At 43.0% G+C, this 19,912-nt stretch overlaps 1 protein-coding gene across 1 annotated transcript in view; it reads left to right on the top strand.

Moving 5' to 3' along the window:
• Positions 1–19,912, top strand: part of LOC308301331 (connector enhancer of kinase suppressor of ras 3-like) — a 58,277-nt gene that overhangs the window by 10,128 nt on the left and 28,237 nt on the right. The window contains exon 2 of the mRNA XM_080745282.1: positions 16,108–16,271. Coding sequence (XP_080601408.1) covers positions 16,108–16,271 — 164 coding nt within the window. The remainder of the gene's footprint in view (positions 1–16,107; positions 16,272–19,912) is intronic.

The following is a 19,912-nucleotide window of genomic DNA, read 5'->3' as shown; positions in this document are numbered from 1 at the left end:
ACCGCCGGTGTCCTGCGCCGGAAAATAGACGATCTACAAGCTCACAACGTGTCATGGCGAGGCATTTTGTATATATGTTGTATATATTTTCAGAGTGTGTGTGTGTGTGTGTTTGTGTGTGTGTGCGCGTGCACTCGCACGTGTATGTATGTATGTGTGTGTGTGTGTGTGTGTGCGTGCGTGTTTCCTGGGTAGATGTTAGAGGTGGTGTTAAAATAACTCGATGTTTGTCTTGGCATACTTTCCCACGGGCCGACACCTTGTCTGCAAGTCTCTGACAAAGTCACTTCAGTAAGCCAACATGCGTACATAAGACAAACAAATACAGAGAACTTGAAGCAGTGCTCTTCCAAGCACAGGTCTCTGCCAGGTCAGGAAGGTTATTGTGGCCTCCTGGTGGCACTATAATAGGCCAACTATAATAGGCCAATTACTGAATTTCCCCCTTGGGATAATAAAGGTATCTATCTATCTATCTATCTATTTGAAAAGGGTACCATGTCTTCTTTGGCCTTTCACGGCAAACGCTGCATGCATGATTTAAATGTTTTACAAAAGTCGACCTGCTGGTGAGTCGCATTTGTTCCTTGACCTAGTGGGAATGTGCGTGCAAAGTTTCACAGAAAGCGCAAGTTGCGTTCATGATCTGAGGCATTTCGTTCAAAACAGACCAATCCTGCCAACTTTGGAAGCCAATGTTAGCCAATCAGAATGATATCTGTCTTGATTACATGACTGTAGAGACACTGTGTACTGGATTTGTAATATTCATAAATGTGTTTGACATAAGTCAGCCTCCCAGTGGCGCTATAAAATGCAGATGTGAAAAATCCAGGGCAAAGGTTTTTCCTTGGCCTCAAGGGAGTGTGCATACAAAGTTTTACACTGATCGGTGGAGGCTGATTTGAAAATGTTGAAGTGGATTTTCTTCCTCTGCCTATTGGGAAGGTGCGTGCACATGCACAATTTCCCCAAAATTGCAAGCTTTGTTCATGATTTGAGGCATTTTCTTCAAAACGGACCAATCCTTTAAACTTTGAAAGCCAATCTTGGCCAATCAGGATGGAATATCAAAAAGATATATATCCAAATCCCAAAAAGATATGGCACACTGACTATAAAAATCAAGAAAATGAAAACTAGGCACTTCATGTCAAAAAGGTTGCTGACCCCTGCTGTAGAGATACTGTCTACCGATTTGCATGATTATTGGACAAAATCTGAAGGAGTACTGTCAAAAAATGAGTTTTTCCCACTGGTCTGAAACCATATTTCTTTGCCAAAAATAGCCAAACCAGATCGGCAATCCTTGCCCCCCTCCTCCCCTCCTCCTCCACCACCCCCAGGTCAGAGCAATAACCCCACCTATCTTCTCAGACCCCAGGCAGTCAGAGTTAGGAGTTTGAATAACGTAGAACTTTGTGCAGGATGTAATTGGTATATAGATGTGAGGGGGACTTAACTGACTAAACCTTTTTTAAATGTATTTAAATAAATAAAAAACACATCTCTCACACACTTATGCTAGTGTGCCAGTGATCATTCTCCCCTGTGCCAAATAATGTCGGCGCCCCCCGTGCTAGCCCTGGTTTAGAGAGATGTTGGCATACTGAATCACATGCTCCCTCCCATGCAGTGGTCACTCAGCCATGAAGTGACATCACTGAAACAACATGTGGCACGTTGGTGGTGGGGATGGACTGTTGTTGTGTTGATGTGGATATAGATATAATGGATTTACTGTATTTACCACACTGTCAATGACTACACTGTATGCCAGTCTCCAACCTCTTCCTTGGACCCCCCCAGAGATGGTACGGTACGCGATATTATCGTTTATCGGGATAAAAAACACTCAAGATAATCGTATCGTGGAGATTTCATTTATCATGATATCGTCCGCCGTCATGCACTGGGATCAATTCATCTTATCTTTTATTTGCCAAGCTGCATATCCGGTACCACTAAAACCCTCTATAATTGGTAAAAGGTACTTAAAATGTATGTATTTGATAGTCTTTTTTTCACTCTATCAAATGTCTTTGCCAAAAAATAGCAGATCTACAAGCTCACAATGCGTCGCATCCCCAAGATAATGGATTTTGATTATCGCGATAATATCGTAAATTGCGATTTCTTTTATCACAATAATCGTGATATGAAATGTTCATATCGTCCCATCCCCCCCCCCCCCCCCCCCCCTTTCCTTTATCTGACAAAAGCTGAGACCATGCACACGCTTGCATGTACGCGCGAGAGGCCCCCTGGTAATCCTGGTCACCAGAGAAAAGTGGGAAGGATATTTACAGTACCTGTAAAAAAGTATTCTGCAACCCAAAATGGCTTGTCAGACCTAACCTCTGTTCATAGATTATTAACTGGTTGATAGGCATATAGCAGAGCTATAATTAAATGCTGTACATGTGTGGAAGCTTACAAGGAATGCTCTCTCATGTTCAGACATGTTCACATATTTCTCTTGGTTTTGTGGCAGCACGTGCTGTCATACAGCGGAATGTAAATGCTGATTGAATTGTAAATCAAAGATTCAGATTCAGACGAGGCTCTCTGCGTACAGAAGCACCAGTACAACCTTCTACTGTTTTACTGGGAGCTGACAATTACAACCACAGTCTTCTGTTGGTCACTGGGAGCTGACCAGTACAACCACAGTCTTCTGTTGGTCACTGGGAGCTGACCAGTACAACCACAGTCTTCTACTGCTGTACTGGGAGCTGACGAGTTACAACCACAGTCTTCTGTTGGTCACTGGGAACTGACCAGTACAACCACAGTCTTCTACAGTTGGTCACTGCAAGCTAACCAGTACAACCACAGTCTTCTACTAGTGGTCACTGGGAGCTGACCAGTACAACCACAGTCTTCTACTGTAGGTCACTGGGAGCCGATGTGTGGCCGATATATTAGGTAGATCCCAAGTCTTGAAAAAGTGAAAATACAAATCTTGTCTTATGGGGCACCCAACACATGTTTTCAGAAGGGGGACCTTGACATGGAAATGTTTGAGAACCACTGATCTAAGATGTTGAGGGAAGGGAAGAGCGGTCCTTTTGCTTTCCCAGACCTTCCCCAAACTGTGGAGTCTGAGACCTCTGGAGTCTATATGAGCGACAAAACCAATATTGACAATGCAGCGTTTTCAGCAAAGTGTTAATCCTGTAATGTCCTTTTGGACGGGATCCAACTTAGTCGGCCAGCGTTTAGATTAGATAACATTCTGATGGGTTTCCTGCCGATAAGCAGTGAGGAGGATCTGCAGACACGTGAAGGAAGGGTTCCCATCGTCCTGTGTTTGTTGCAAGGCCTACAGGGAGAAGTGTAAGAACATCTTGTCAGTCACAGATAGATATAGGGCTGTCACGACTCATGAATTTCACTATCATGAAACTTAAGTTGACGATTAATTGTCATACAAATAATCATGATTTAATAGTGTTTTTGGCAGGGGTCCCCTAAAGGTCCTTGAGGAGTTAATGGCATGTAACTGTGTGGAAATGGAACCATTTGTACACTCCCAGAGTTAAATAACACTGAGGATTTGACAACTTAGATTGGGGTCCCAGAGATAGAAACTTAATCAAATTGCTTGAAATGTAAACGTTTGAGGGTCACTGGTTTAAAACATCCATGCTGAGCGCTCAGTGGAACATTGTGTGAAGACGGTTGGACCAAAATGTAACGTTTGTGCAGGGCAGGCCACTGCGCCAAGCGACCCTGGGCCTGTATGGTGGTGGAGGGGGATGTACCGTGTGTGACTGTTTTGATACCTTTCTGTGTTTGTCACAAGACGTTTGTCACCTCCCAGAGTCCGCGTACATCTTATCAGGAGAGAAGCTGACTTCCCCCCGGTAGCACGCAGCGTTTCTCTGAATCGGCGGAAACGGACAGATTCCACCTCGATCCGGGATGTTCTTCCTGTTTCTATTTTCTTTCCCTTGTTGTCACTTTTACATCATGATTCAGCCGTGTGACACATGCAAAATTAGCTGATCTACACACTACAAGCTCACTGCGTTTACATGGGCAGGTATATTCCACTTGTATTCAGAATGACTGCTCATTCAGAATGAAAATGCTCATGTAAACACCTCAGAATGGAATAGAATATCCATTCAGAATGAATGTTCATTCCGGTCTGGAGGGGTGGTATATACCGTTTGAATCAGAATAGACTTTTGTTCAGGTTGCATGTAAACGTTTGCGTATGAATCTCTATTCGGAATGACTTCATTCTGAATGAATAAATGTTGTGCATGTAAACGCAGCCAATGTGTTGCAGACTCGCAGCGTGACACGTTGTGAGCTTCTAGATAAGCTGTTTTTGGCTTTAGGGTTTAAAATGGCTACAAAATGCATTCATAAAATTGACTTTCCAGTACTCATGTTGACATCCTCAGTCCTCACAAATATAGTAATATAAACGCGTGCGTGCGTGTGTGTGTGTGTGGCTCTGTTCCATGGTTCTTAAGGCATTTGTGGATAAGACACCTCATAGCCTCTACGCTGATACGAGGTGCTGGTGGGAGAAAACTTTTATTATCAGCATGATTCACTGTTGAGTCTCCGTCAAATACTCTGCCACTCCCATGGGAACCACAAGCCACTCACTGTAGTAAAAACTGTCATAAAAAACAGTGACTTCTATGTGTGTGGTCATGTACTGTATTAGTTCTCATAGCCTTAGAGAATGTTTCATTTCCACTAAATCCTGATTCCCTTCCATACACATCCTGGTGAATCATATTGTTTAAATACTTGTGGTGATTGGTGATTATTAAATAGAGAGGAGACAGTGCAACATACATTATCAGACTAATGGGCTAATTCCCATCCTGGCTCGCCACACAGCGGATCCATTCTGGTTCTGTTCTCTGCATCTTCCTCTGTGACTCCTCCTGTCACCTGCATGTCATCTCTCGCCGCATTCCTAAACCTATTCTTTGACCTTCCTCTTCTCCTCTTGCCAGGAAGTTTGATCTTCAGCATCCTTCTCCCAATGTACCCCTCATCCCCCCTTTTCACATGTCCAAACCTCAAAGTCTCAACCTCACCTCACTTCTAACCTAGGCTGATCCTGTAATGACACATGTCATGCATTGTTGTGTGTGTGTGTGCGTGTGTGTGTGTGTGTGTGTGTGTGTGTGTGTGTGTGTGTGTGTGTGTGTGTGTGTGTGTGTGTGTGTGTGTGTGTGTACAGGAGTCACAAAAATGTGTATAACTTCAAGATGATTTCCACAAAACATTTATTTTAGTTGGTTACCTGTATGCTAATGTTAAGCACTTTGATTACACAATCTGGTGCAACCAGCTGAAACTGTAAGCTGGCTCAGAGGGAAAGTAGGAGAAGGAGCAGTGTCATCAATGAAAGATGATATTGAGCTGTTCTCTCCAGTGAACATTAGCTCTCAAACAAGAGACTGAAACCCAGAAGACCTATTTCACACCCAGCAGGGTTAGGGTTAGGGTTACACTATAAGGTAAACATGAAATACATAAAATGCTAAAGACTGTGTAAGTGCCTCAGTAATCGAGGATCATAGCTGCTGCTGCTTCTGCTGCCTTTTGCTGTTGAGCTAACACAAAGTTTCAGCTGGTTGCGGTAGATTGTGTCATCAATAGGCTTAACATTTAGCATAACTAGCATTTCCCCCTCAAAAATCTAGTGCAAATCTGTACTGTATATACTTGTAAGTTATGCACCTTTCTCCAGCTAAATGTGTTACTATAGAATCCAAATCACTGTAACCACTTTTACATCTGCTATTTGAACATAGACAATTATTTTGAAGTGATATTCTTTTAAAGGGCAATTCACACGCGTTCCAAGCCAAGTGGATGGTAGTGTTCACACAAATAACCAACTATATGGGTTACTGGTTCTAAATATGAGTTTCTAACAGTCTGACAAACAACATTTTCCGCCTGGGTAAATGTGGTTAAACTATCATGGTGACCAGATGTCACCCATGGCCGCGACTGACTCGATTTCAAGCTGTGTGTCCAGAAAAATATCTCTAAACACTAATAAGTCCCGGTTTTCAACATTCACTACGGCCCCGGTTTGAGGGTCTGGATATAATATAGTCATCCTAGATTAAACTGATTTCCTAGTTCTAACAGTCCAGGAACAACACACAACAATGTCCACTCACATCCTGAACCATTTTTAGATCTTATGTTCTATTCTAACAATGGCCTGTCTTTAGGCGGTTTAGAATATCGTTGTCTTTGTACTTCACGTTGTATGGATCTTGTGTTTTGTGTCGTTTTGTTGTGTCCTAAGCTTGTTGTTGCGTGTTCGTTTAATGCCTTCTAAGAATGCAGGACTTTGTTGAATGGTTCCAGTCTTGTGTTGTTGGAGACTGTTCCCACAAATCCCCGGCATGCTCAAGGAAATCCTTTTTCCTCTTGAATAGGCTTGGTTTTTAACAGAGTACATGCTTCCTTTGTACCATTCAGTTGTGTGGCGTGTGTGTGAGAGAGAGAGGGAGAGAGAGACAGACTGAGAGAGCAAGACAACAGAGACACAGGCATACATTGAGGGGAGTGACATAGCCACAGTGAATTACCCTGACAGACAGAGAGGGAGTATAAACATTGTTTTTATTGATCTCTGGGCGTGTTAGAATGCAGGGTTCAAATTCCACCGTCATTCAGGCCTGTCTGTGATGTGGGGGCACCCGAGGCAGACAACACAGCACAGCACGTGCCTGACTGTGTGAACAACGGCCATGAGCTCTGCAGAGCTCTGATCTGCTGTAGAGTACGGCTGCATGGCCAGGCCAATAAATCACATTTGAATTTGAGAGAAAACACACACATGGCATCAATGAAAGTAGTGGCTGATTTACTGCAGTGACTGTCTGAGCCAATGTTTGGATTCCTTCTCATATCAGTGTGATGAAGTAATGATGGTCCATCCACACGTTTTTGTTGTTGTTGCCGAAAGTGTTATTTGCATCACATGTTGGTCATGATAATGGCTGAATTCATTTCAACGTTCTGTTCTAGATACCTTGATAAAGGTTTGTGTATCGAAGCTTCACTAACAGTGAATTTTTCCACTGACCAAAGTCCCCCAGCGGAGTGTACGAAGCTCCCGCCTTTTTTCTCCTGTATCTTCGGCAGAGAAATAGCCAATCTATAAGCTCACAACTAAGGCGGCACGTATATCAGCTATTCTCCCCGAAAGATAGCTAGCTGGGGGAACGTGTGTTAAACTGACACATCCAAGTCCAGGAGAGATATGTGTTTGGGTGAAAGGTGGAAAAACCTCTCATTAGCCAGGGAGACACCATCAAGTCTAAATGGCTTTGTTTGTTTTCATCTTTGTCATTAATGATTAACTTGCAGTGTGTGTGTGTGTGTGTGTGTGTGTGTGTGTGTGTGTGTGTGTGTGTGTGTGTGTGTGTGTGTGTGTGTGTGTGTGTGTGTGTGTGTGTGTGTGTGTGTGTGTGTGTGTGTGTGTGTGTGTGTGTGTGTGTGCACTCTGTGTGGAACGACGCCCACACAGAGTGCACACACATGTAGATCAACTGACGTTGGCCCACTTTCCAGTGGTTCATTCACCGCTAGGGAGCTAACCTCTCTGATTGTTTTGCCCACAAATGGTTCTCAACGTGGGGTCCGGGGACCCTCAGATGTGGCATGGAGGTGCGTTCATTCGCTATGGGTCAACCAAAAGGACCCATAGCGGTTTGTAACTCTGAAAGTGTACAAATGGAACCAAATGGACCCATGAGTCATGGGAGTCCGGTATTAAATCAATTAATTGATTGATGATCAACAACCAATAGCGGTATGGTTCCATGAGGCATGATCGAACCTTCCTGTCTCTCTCTACAAGGCCTTGGTATGACACGTCACAGAGGAGATTGTGTGGAGATCTTTGTACTGTACCTGTATTTAGGCCAGGTGTGGACATCAATACAAGGCAAGAATAAAGGAGGAGGTAAAAACATCTGCAGACTGGTTTAAAGCTCCCAAAACGTAAAATGTAATGGTGCAACATTCAACCTCATAGTTCTTTATCAGGCAACTATAATGCTCTGTAGTGTTAACAGTCTGTGACGTGCACTACCATGTTTAATGCTCTGTAGTGTGAACAGCCGCTCAAACTGTTAACATCACAGAGAGAGAGTGTTGATGACATCAGAGCTGCAGTTGACTAAAACCAGATTAGGTTAACAGTGAATGGCACAACATGTGTTCCTTAAACCAATGACAGAGGTGAAAGGTTTCATTCTAAAACTGCAGTCAGGTCAGACGTCAGCATACCGTTGGACTCTAGACTGAGTCTAATTCTGTTTGGTTATTGTTTGGTTAAGTAGACCTTATTTTATCAACCAGTGACTTAAGCCTCTTTTCCTCTAGGAGGGTGGAACCAGAACTTTCCAGAACCTGAACCTATGTTTTTTGGTTCTGGTTTTGTTTCCATAGCGCACAGCCCGGTTTCAGACAAGGTTCTGGGAACCTTTTTTAGGTCCTGCCCTTGATGTAGTACTACACTTGAGTTCTGGAAACCTATGGGCAGGCCCAGCAGTGCTGCTGCTCTTTTTTGGGACCTTCCCTGTTAGGTCTGGTTATATGGAAGCGTAAGCAGAATCTGGTCCCAGAACTTCACAGGTTCTTGAAAGTTCTTGGTTTTGGAAAGTTCGGGTTAGTTCTGGTTCGGCCCTGTAGTGGAAAAGGGGCTTTAGTGACATGGCATCCTTTTTCTGGACATAATTGGCCATGTAAAGAAAGCAGATCTACAACAAGCTCACAATGTGACATGTTCTGAGCTCGTAGAACAGCGACCACTGCTCAAACATTAATTGTCCGGGGGTGTTCACAAAAGCCTGAGTAGACATTACCCCAAAAAAGGGAAATATCCATTTAAGTGTAGAAGGACATAGGCACAACTTGTAAGTAAATAAAACAAATACATCAAATAAAAAGAGTCTGCTTTTGGCAGCTTGACAGACAATAAAACCGACCAGCTGTTCTTAGACCTGGCTGTAGGACAAATCGCGTCACTCGTTGATGCATATTATTGCATCGCAACAAATGAGTAATTGAAAGTGCAGCTCTGTTTTATTGTTTTATTATAGTGTTGTAATGTTGGTTTTTTGGTTTCTCTTCAAAGCAGCAGGTGTTTCTCTTCTAGTGTCAAACTCCCTCATCACACTCATCCCTCTTTGTTTGGAAAGGTAACCCCTAGCAACCAGAGCTCGGCCTGTGAATATTTCATGTGAGTGTGGGAAAGTTGTGTGTGTGTGTGTGTGTGCGCGCGTGCGCGTGTTTACGTACGTGTGTGTCATTTCTCAAAGCCAAAAAGTTATTGAGATGGTGACAAAACAATACCAATGGAGTCACAGTTAGCTTAGATCAGCAAGCTCAGATGACATTGCATGACAACGCGTTGTGAGTGTATAGATGAGCTATTTTTGAAAATTTGGAAGGAAAAATGACTTTATATGAAATATATTTGAAAAATGATGAAACGTTTTGCCTATAATGACCTATCCTAGATAGGGACGCCAAATGGAAAGAGGTTAACTTGTAATCAAAGCAACTTTAAACACTTTCATGCTTGAATCAATTGACGCTATTGGGTTCATCTGAAACTAAATAGAACCACGTTGGAATGATAGTGATTTCACTCCAGTTGGCAAGTCACTGTAACTTATTCGTTTCTTTATTTCAAAATAGGATTTTGAATCCCACCCCCTAATGGAACGACTTGTTAGAATTAATCAAATATAATCAAATATATTGAAACCATGACTAAAATATTACTAAAACGAACTTGTTGCCAAAGTTAACACTGCACTGACGATTAAACCTCATATTTGAACACAACAAATGTCGTGGTGAGTTTGAAGTCACCCATCTGAGTCGGTCATCGGGCCTGGAAGGCGCGGATGATACGGGATGGAATTGCAACAGAACGAGAGCAATGTTTTGACTATAAATTTAATTAAGGGCTTATTCTGTTGCTCAACAGAGAAAGTTGGCTCCAGTTGTGTGCAGTTATTGCAGGGTGTTTGAGTGAATTGACAAAGACTTTGGAGTAATATGTGCTGTCTAGCCTCCCTGAGGATTAATGGAGTTTTAAGTGCTTTGTTTGTCCTATTGTCTTTTTATTGTTTGTAGTCTAGCTTCTCAAACACTTTCATGTCAAGGAGGACCCTCAAAGTGATATTATTGTATCACGTCCCGGACCCCCATTGGATTTTTTTTTTGTTTCAGGGTACAAGACAGGATGGACAAGAGAAGATTTTTGTTTCATTCTTTATTTTCTTTTAACTTTCTTTCACCCAAAAATTGCAACAATAGCATTAGCAAATCACAAAGTTCATATAGGGCTTAAGTGGTTAAACTGTTCCATTTAGCTTAGGACCGCATGGAACATTTTCAGTTTCATGAAACATGTGACACTTTGTTGAAATAATAACAATACGCGTCACGTCACTTGTTTCAAGGTGTGTGCGCCTATGCTTGTGTGTTTGTTTGTGTTGTGCCTATTATGCACGTGTTCTTATGAACTGTGTGTGTGTGTGTGTGTGTGTGTGTGTGTGTGTGTGTGTGTGTGTGTGTGTGTGTGTGTGTGTGTGCGTGTGCGCGTGTGTGAGAGAGTGGCAGCGTTGCCAGATTGTGAGAGAAATAAGCAACAGTAGGTCTACGAAAACAAGCCTAAAAGAAGCTACTAGGCCACATGAGCACTTTAAACCTACAGTACATGCACTAGTAAGACACCCTAAGGGCGAGAAGCGAAAGAAAATAGCCCAAAGTGGCTTATAATAAAGTGACATGGCAACCCTGGAGAGAGGCTGGCAGTACAGTATATCATGTGTTGTGTTTACAGACATCAGCCTCCTCAGGTGACAGGAACAGGATACAGCTTGTCTGAGCCACACGCAGCGCGCACACACACACGCACACGCACACACGCACACGCACACACGCCATGACAACATAACACACACACATCATAACAACGTAACATGACAACAGCTGATTGAACAGTGGTTTTGAATTTGAACAGTGACAAACTCCCGGACGGACAAGCTCCTTGCTTTGGTGTCATATTAGATAACAATGTTACTTTTCAGGATTCAAATTCAAAAGTAGCAGATCTACAAGCTTGAAACGCATCGCTTCATGCCGCGTTTCGAGCTTGTAGATCTGCTACTTTTGATGCTTTTGTGTGACTGTGTAGTATGATCAATATGGAAATAGGAGGTTTCTGCGCAACTGTAACAATATTATACTGTAGCAACCTACGAAAACTGTTAGGATTTAGAAGGCATTAATGATTTTGTAGAATCGATCCCTGGTCTTATTTGGCTTAAGTGGACTCTTAGCATTCTGATGTTTTTTGCAATGTATCCTAGCCATTAAACTTGGTCTATAACACATAGTTCACAACAGCTAGCACACATTACTAGCTCATTACAAGATGAATCCCCTCTCTACCCCTCTCTCCTCTTTCTGTTTGTTTGTCTGTCTCTCTCTCACGCTCTCTTTTTCTCTGTGTCACCCCCCCTCTCTCTCTCTGTCTGACCACTGCTCGTTCTGCCAGTGTCAGCCATCTGTTGCTCGCCGGTGTGGCATTCCAAACCAACCAGGAGAGCCAGAGCTGCCCTGCTGTGCTTTTAATGACCACACACACACACACACACACACACACACACACACACGCACACACGCACACACGCACACGCACACGCACACACGCACACGCACACGCACACGCACACACGCACACGCCCTTGGTGGGGGGGTTAGTTGCCAATGCAGCTGGAAACATAAAACCATTTGGTGGATGCATTTCTCAAGTATCTCTGCTCCTGTGTGGGTATATTTGTTATCATTACACAGACCACCTCCTGACCACTGTGGGAATGGTACCAGCAGTGTGTCACCATGATTCAGTCCCTTGAGCTCAACCGCTGGGATTAAAACTTTATAATGCTCTAAACTCTAAACCAGGGTTCCCCAATAGGCGGCCCGCGGGCCACAAGGGGCCCGCGGGGGGCTACTGTCTGGCCCCCACCAACCCCAGTAATAATGGTGGTATAAGAGCAGCAACAACACTAGTATATCGTCGTTGTTGGGTGGAAACCTCGTATCTCCAAATTTGAACGTCCTTTCGCAAAGTAAAGCCCTGCTTCATCATACAAGGCCGTCTCACAAAAGTAGTGAAAACAGCAGATCTACAAGCACACAACGCCTCGCACTGTGCTTGTAGATCGTCTGTTTTCACTAGTTTAAATCATTTTTAAAATGATAAATGCAAAACGAACGGTTTTGGACATACAAGATTTTCACCCGACAACGACGATATCTGAACTGTCGCTTGAGTAGCAGGAACGCCACCGTCACTCCCTGCAATGCTGTGGCCCTCGGCTTGGTACCCTAGACATAATTCGGCCCTTGGGGAAAACAAATTGGGGAACCCTGCTCTAAACCATGGTCAATATGCCTATGGTGTTCAAAGTGGGGTCCAGGACTGGGACCCTATGAGGTCATAAAAGGGGTTCCTGGGTGTCCCCAGCTAAATTGGTTAAAGTCCTTAATACATCATCAACATCAGTTTAAAACCTATTTTACGCTATTTTATTAGGATATGAAAAAAAAATGCCAAGCTTGCCAATGTACAAGCTCAGCTCAGCTTTGAGGTTTTAGTTTGTAGATTGATGGGGCTTTAATTGAATTTGCGGCCAAATACCTTATCAAATTCGGGGTCCTTGACATGAAAATGTCATATAGTCTGCTCTACTCCCTATAGGTTGATCAAAAACAACCATTATTGTTGCATTATGTACTGTACATAGAACCTTTCACTCTTTCAATTTTCACCCCAGAATTGATCTCAACTTTATCATTAAACATATTTTCATTTCAACATTGTAATTTGTTAAAACGCTGAAGTGATTGTGCCTGAATAGGTTGTCCACCCCTGCCCTATAAACTAGGTGGGGTGCTAACATGGATGAGTTTTTGGAGCCGTGTGCAAAGCAAATGAGCTCCCTGTGAGTGGCAATGTGTGTCCTCAGTCACCAGAGTCTGTCCAGTCAAGAATGAACAGGATCTGCCCATGCGCAATTCTTTGGATGGGATTTATGTCACTTTGAAGTGAGCCGATTTTTTGGATGGGATTTATGTCACTTTGAAGTGAGCCGATTTTTTGGATGGGATTTATGTCACTTTGAAGTGAGCCGATTTTTTGGATGGGATTTATGTCACTTTGAAGTGAGCCGAATCTCTGGGATCCGTTCTTTTCAAAGAGCCGTTCAAAAGTTATTTATTTTGTAAATACTTTGTAGATTTTGATTATAATTACAAATCACTTCAATCAAAAACATAGACCTGGAACTGCTCAAATTCACGTCTCCACTTCGAACCGAGGTTTGATTTTATTTTTAGGCCAAGTTAAACAGAGGCTCTGTGACATGTTCATTCACTAACCAAGGGTCATCCTTTCTTCCTGACCCCTGTTCCCAGAGGTCAGATTACATGGATTACTTGGGTTTACTGTTTACTGCAGTTCTTTCCTCCACACCTTACTCACTACAAACCGTGTCGCCAACAACAACAAAGCCTACGGCAAAGAGTCTACGTGTAGGAGACTCAAAAGATACTCTGCAAGTCTCCTTGCCAGTCTAGTGTCCTCCTGTCATCAAATGATTGGCTTAGGAATGCACAAAATAAAACAAAAAACTAAACGCCATGAATTCAGGGCCTCATGGCTTGTGTAATAATAATGTAATTGATAGAAAATAGGTAATTTGGGGCGAACATTGCAGAATAGAATGATAGTGCTGCAGTGGTAGCGGTGGCCGTCAAGGAATGCTTTCTGTATGGACAGCCCCTGTTCGTCAAGGATGAAGTGCCTGTAGTGACACGTCTGGGTGTCATCGTCCCCTTAAGCCTGATTTATACTCTGTCATTATGTCGCGTCACGCGCCCTAAAATAGCAGAACCTACAAGCTCACACAATGCGTCGCATCCGCGACACGCTGTGAGCTTGTAGGCCGTGAGACTGGGAGGTCGGGGGTTCAATTCCTGGTTTCAGGCGCTTTACGATGTATTTCACGTTCACCCATGTTCACACACCTTCACACACCTATGATAGAGGCAACCATGCAGGGTATGAACCTACTCATCCTCCGTGTTTGTTTCATCTTATGAAGAGTTATCGTTTAGAATCTTTGTCGTTTAATCACCAGGGTTTGTGAAAAAACGATTTTCCAAGACTTGAACGTGGAACGGCTTTAATCCGTCTGTGCCAAAACCAGAGATAGTTTTGAATTGCTGCAAATGGAAGGTTGACACTGAGTTGTGTGATTATGTGGCGTTGTGTCGAGACAGTGTTAACAGCAGTCAGTGATGCTTCAGCACAGACTGAGTCAATAGAGAGTGTGTGTTGACACTGTGTGCTGTCAGACTGCTATGAGATCATAACACTCATCCTCTGCGGAAAGAATGGCGCTCTTTGTGAAGAAACTCACTCAATCCTCTCACTTTATCTCAAGCTTCATTAATACTCCCATCGCAAACTGTGCCGCTTTCGGGGCATAATTGGTCTTCAACAAGCTATATCGGTGTGCTGTACTGCAGCAGTGTTTTGGCTAGTAGTGCTCACGCTTAGAATTATGAATGAAAGGTTTTTGATAGTGTTGAAAAGAGGAAATTACGTGGTTGAAATCCCGAGGAAATAAATAAAGCACAATGAAAGGCCGAAAGAATAAGATTGCGGATACAAGTGGCAGAAATTAGCTTTCTCAAGACGGGTGGCCAGCCTCTCTCTTAGAATAGAGATAGGGTGAGAAGTTCAGACATCCGTGAGAGACTCGGGAGTAGAACCGCTGCTCCTTGACTTGGAAAGGAGTCAGCTTAGGTGGTGCAGGCATCTAAGTAGGGGTGCTTCACGAGCGTCTCCCTAGGGAGGTCCTCGCTGCATGTTCCACTGGAAGGAGACCCCTTGGCAGACCAAGGACCAGATTGGGGGGATTATATCTTCACACTGGCCAGTGAACGCCTCGGGATCCCCAGGAGGAAGTTTCTAATGTTGCTCTGGAAAGGGAAATCTGGAGTTCTCTGTTCTCTGAACTGTTACCCCGGCGACCCGATGCCGGATAATCAGTTGAAGATGGATGGATGGATGGATGGATGGATGGATGGATGGATGGAAAGTAAGCCTGAGATACAAGAGCTTCTTTATTGAACTTTCACTAAGTCTTCATAACCGGCTTTCATCCACTGTCTGCCTGCAGGCGTGTTCTCAATGTGACATCAGTCCAACTCGTCTTACAGATTCTATTATTCTGTAACTTTAACATAGCTAACTCTCCCACATTGTTACCATGTCTGTAAAACACGCACGCACATGCGCGTGCGCTCCGCACACCTGGGGGGTCTCTGCCTTTGTCGAATGTAAGAAGGGGGGTTCAATGGAGAAAATAAAAAGGTTGGTTGGGAACCATTGTGTATGGGGTATAAATTAGGCTTGACACATCATAATGCTTGCTCATGCATACACCTACTGTATCACAACCGTTTTGTTCATTTTCGCCTCCCTCCCTCCTTCGTTGTCTCTCTCTCTCTCTCTCAATCCATCCAGCCCTCTGTCCCTGGGCCTAGTGCCGTTTTCTCTCACTCACCCGTGCATTTTCCAAGTTCAGTTTGAAACATGAAACATGTCTACAGAGTAAACGAACAAGGAGACCGTGAACAAGCAACGCAAAGTCAATAAATCTCAATCTCATCGCATCTCATCTCCTCTTCATTGTTATTTTTAGTTTTAGTCAAAGTCTTGAATAAGATTTGTCACATTTTAGTCATCTGAAAGGTTTTAGTTTTAGTCTAGTTTTAGTCAAAATATATAATGATTTTTACCGACCCAAGAATGTTTTGTTAGGCCTTGATGGCATCATAATGGCTGATTTTACACTTGGTTGCATGCTGAAAATAGCAGATGTACAAGTGTGCTGCGGCGCATTTTTGTCAGTGAAAAAAGATGGTCGACAAACATTTTTCGTCATAGTTTTAGTGGGTGAAATTAACTCTGTTCCTCTCCCTCTCTCCCTCTCCTGTCAGGTCTAGATGACAGCCTCCAGCAGTACATCGTCTCCTTCCAGACGGAGCAGGTAGACGGGGAGAGGTTGCTGAGGATCACCCACCAGGACCTCCTGGCGCTGGGTGTGAGCCGAGTGGGCCACCAGGAGCTGGTCCTGGAGGCCGTGGACCTGCTGTGTGCTCTGGTTAGTACTGTTTGTGGGAAAATCCCAGTTGGGCGGTGGTGTAGCGTTAGGCGGCAAGCAGCTATGAGACCCCATTGATTTCTCGCCGAAAATTTGATGAGCAATACAATGGTTATATGTCACAGTTATTGTCCACGACATTGCAAGCGGCGCGAAGGCCAGCGGACCTTGGTCTTGCTCTTCGCGCCCGAGCGCCGCGCGAGTTACGAAGCCGTGGTGAATGCAATCGTTATATTTACGGCCTGGGCAAGCGCACGATAAACGCATGAATGGGATGAAGATCGCTTGCTTTACAGTCTGTTGGAAAGGCTCCCCCACCGCCTTATCGCTGCACTGCCCAACTGGGACACCGCCCAACTGGGACTAGCCCCTGTTTGTAAGCCCTGCTTTAAACCATGCTGTGTGCTCTGGTTAGTACTGTACTGTACGCCCTGCTTTAAACCATGCTGTGTGCTCTGGTTAGTACTGTACTGTACGCCCTGCTTTAAACCCATCTAGACCTGGAAAGCATCTGTGTCACTTTAGATCTTTAACCATTATTTTATAGTATACTTTACTTTGGTCTGCAGCCAAATACATATAATTCTGGGGGTCCTTGACATGAAAATGTTTTTTCAGAAAACTGTTAGGATTTAGAAGACATTTGTAGAATTTGCCTCAGGTCTATATGGGTCTTATACTTGATTGCGTGCTGGTGTCGTGCTCAGTAAATAGCAGATCTACAAGCTCACAAAGCGTCACAAATGTGACACGTTGTGAGCATCTATATCTGCTATTTACGACAGGCAACAGTCTGCAAGTCTGCCTCCTTGTTTCAAGCAACAGTTGACGACAGTCAAATGTTTCGTCTTTGTTGGGGGTCCAAAACATTCACTTTTCAGGAAAAGGGGAAAAAAAGTGTTCAATTGGATCCAATGTTTAGTTTAGTTTAGTTTATTTGATCAACTCATTCATTTTTAAATGTAGTTATTATTTATTCACAAGCAGCGATGTAAAGTAACTAAGTACAAAAACGTGCACATCTAGATTGCTTATTTTTGCTAATTTCTTAGTGTATAAAATAAATAGGGTTAAGCAACCAATAGCAGAATGGATGTTGCTTATGAGTTTGGGCTGGTCTCCTAGCAACAGTGTATGGATGAAACCTATGCTAATAGGGCATTGTTTTGTGACACCAGGTGTTGGAGTTTCAGTCAGGTGTGTTTGCATTGTCACAGTGTGTGCTGTTTATGGGGGGTGGGGCTGGGAGCTGGGAGCAGGCGCTGCCATCAGGAACCAGGGATTACACTGGAATGTTGGCTCAGCTGTCTGTCTGTCTGTCTGTCTGTCTGTCTGTCTGTCTGTCTGTCTGTCTGTGTCCCTCTTTGTATGCATTTCTGTGTGTGTGTGTGTGTGTGTGTGTGTGTGTGTGTGTGTGTGTGTGTGTGTGTGTGTGTGTGTGTGTGTGTGTGTGTGTGTGTGTGTGTGTGTGTGTGTGTGTGTGTGTGTGTGTGTGTGTGTGTGTGGTAAAAGTACAAATGTATATTGGCGTCAAAATATTACTTACAGGACCAATTTAACAGTTTTCAGAATTTCTCTGCAACGTGTTTTGTGAGCTTGTAGATCTGCAATTTTCAAAGTACAAAATAGGCTTAAGTGGTTAATGCATGTGTTGTATTAATAAACTGCAAAGTAAAATGTAACTAAAGGTGTCAATGTTGCAGTGGAGAAAAAAAACACACTTGCCTCTGAGGTAATGGAATAGAAGTATAAATTATCTAACCCAAGTTTTAAAATAATTGTAGAGGAGTAAAAAGTACAATATTTGCCTTTTTAGATGTAGTTGAGTAAACGTACAGAAAATTGGAAATACTCCAGTAAAGTAAAACCTATTTCCTTTTTAAGTACAGTACTTGAGTACATACTTAAGTAGTAAGTACTTAGTTACTTTACAACACTGTGTGGCAGTCAGATAATATCTTTGAGCCAATCCGCCATCATGTTGAAGTCTTATCTCTGTAATCTCTGTATTGATATGACAGGCTGGGCTTCCATGCCAGAGAATGTGCTCATGATGGAAAATATCATGCTGTCTGTTACCTTCTCAACAAAGCGCCTCCAGTCTGACACAATCAGTGTTAGTTTTGACAGCACATTTTGATTTAGTTCTAGTCATGATAGTCTTTTGAATAAAATTCCATTTAGTTTTAGTCATATGTTAGTCTAGTTTTAGTTGACTAAATCTGCAGCAACAAAGACAAGTCATTTTAGGCTTGGTTGTGTGTAGGTGTCACTCCCCGAAAATAGCCGTAGCTCACAACGTGTCACGGCACGACACGTTACGTTGTGAGCTTATAGATCGGCTATATTCAGCACACAGCTGAGTATAAATTAGGCATTTCAACACCATCAGTCCATCACGGACGGCCAAAACATTTATTTTGGACATCAAACTAGTTGAAAAAGACAAACCAAGATAGTATATGTTACAGTACATCCAGACTGTCGGGTCAGAAACCTTGTATCTCTATATTTAATCTTTTTATATTTTTCATAAACAAATATATTAGTATACAATACAGTAGTATACTGTATATACTTAAAAGGTGCGGCAATAGCAGATCTACAAGCTCACAAGAACTCCTTGTGAAAATGTTCACCTATTATGACTGGCCAAACTAAGGAGGCCAGGTTGAAAAGCTGTTAAATATATCTGTGTTATAAATATTTAACCAATGGAACTATTAACAATCAGACTAAATAATAACTACATTTGGATCCATAGGAAGTTTATTTCCAATGGTTATTTTCTTTTCCCCATCTCCTGAAAAGTTAATGTTTAGGACATACTGTACAAGGTGTTGATATTCTTTTTATCAAGTTCACTTGAAGACGTGGCGTACAGTTCATGTAGTGATTAAACTGTACTTTCTGCACATACTTACTGTATGTGCAGTCAGATACTATTGTCAAGAGACATCACTACAAAAAAAGTGATTAAATGTGTAAAACAGGTTGTGTTATCACTTCATTCACACAAAAGAATCGTTTAAACAAATTGTAAAGTGTTTTATATTCATGACTCAAATGTGGGCAAGGTTTCAGCCCGATCTGAGTTCCATTGACTTCCATTATAAAAAGAGCTCACAACACGTTGCGATCCAACGTGTTGTGAGCTATTTTCAACAGATTATTATGTTTAGACATGGTAACTTGTGAAACGGGACATTCAACATAATGAATACCTTTACTTTTGGTTCTTTAAAGTATATTTTGATGCCAATACCTTTGTACTAGTATAAGTATATTGCAGTATTGATACTAATACTGTAACTCAGTCTTTGGCCCACTGGCAGTATGCACACAACCTTTGGTGCTGATGGGTCCAGCTCTTAGCTCAGTCTGGACACACAGACAGGCCCTCCCATAGACGGCTCAACTTCCTGCAGAGCCACGCTGTCAAAAGCATTATTGAAAAACTGTCATTGTTGACAGTCAGACTCGCTACAGTAGCTGTCCTGTGTGGGTTTACAATCAGTGCCGGGCTGCTTGTGTTGTGGGACGCAGCACGGCAGCACAGCACATGAATAGGAGCCACCAGGCTCCGAGTGACGCCTCCTGTTGTGAGAGTTGTGACAAAAACATGTCTCTGAACTGACTGA

Source organism: Nannobrachium achirus (genome assembly GCF_963921795.1).
Source record: "Nannobrachium achirus genome assembly, chromosome: 16".
Classification (NCBI taxonomy): Eukaryota; Metazoa; Chordata; class Actinopteri; order Myctophiformes; family Myctophidae; genus Nannobrachium; species Nannobrachium achirus.
The sequence above is the reverse complement of the archived record's forward strand: the minus strand, read 5'-3'. Positions and strand labels throughout refer to the sequence as shown.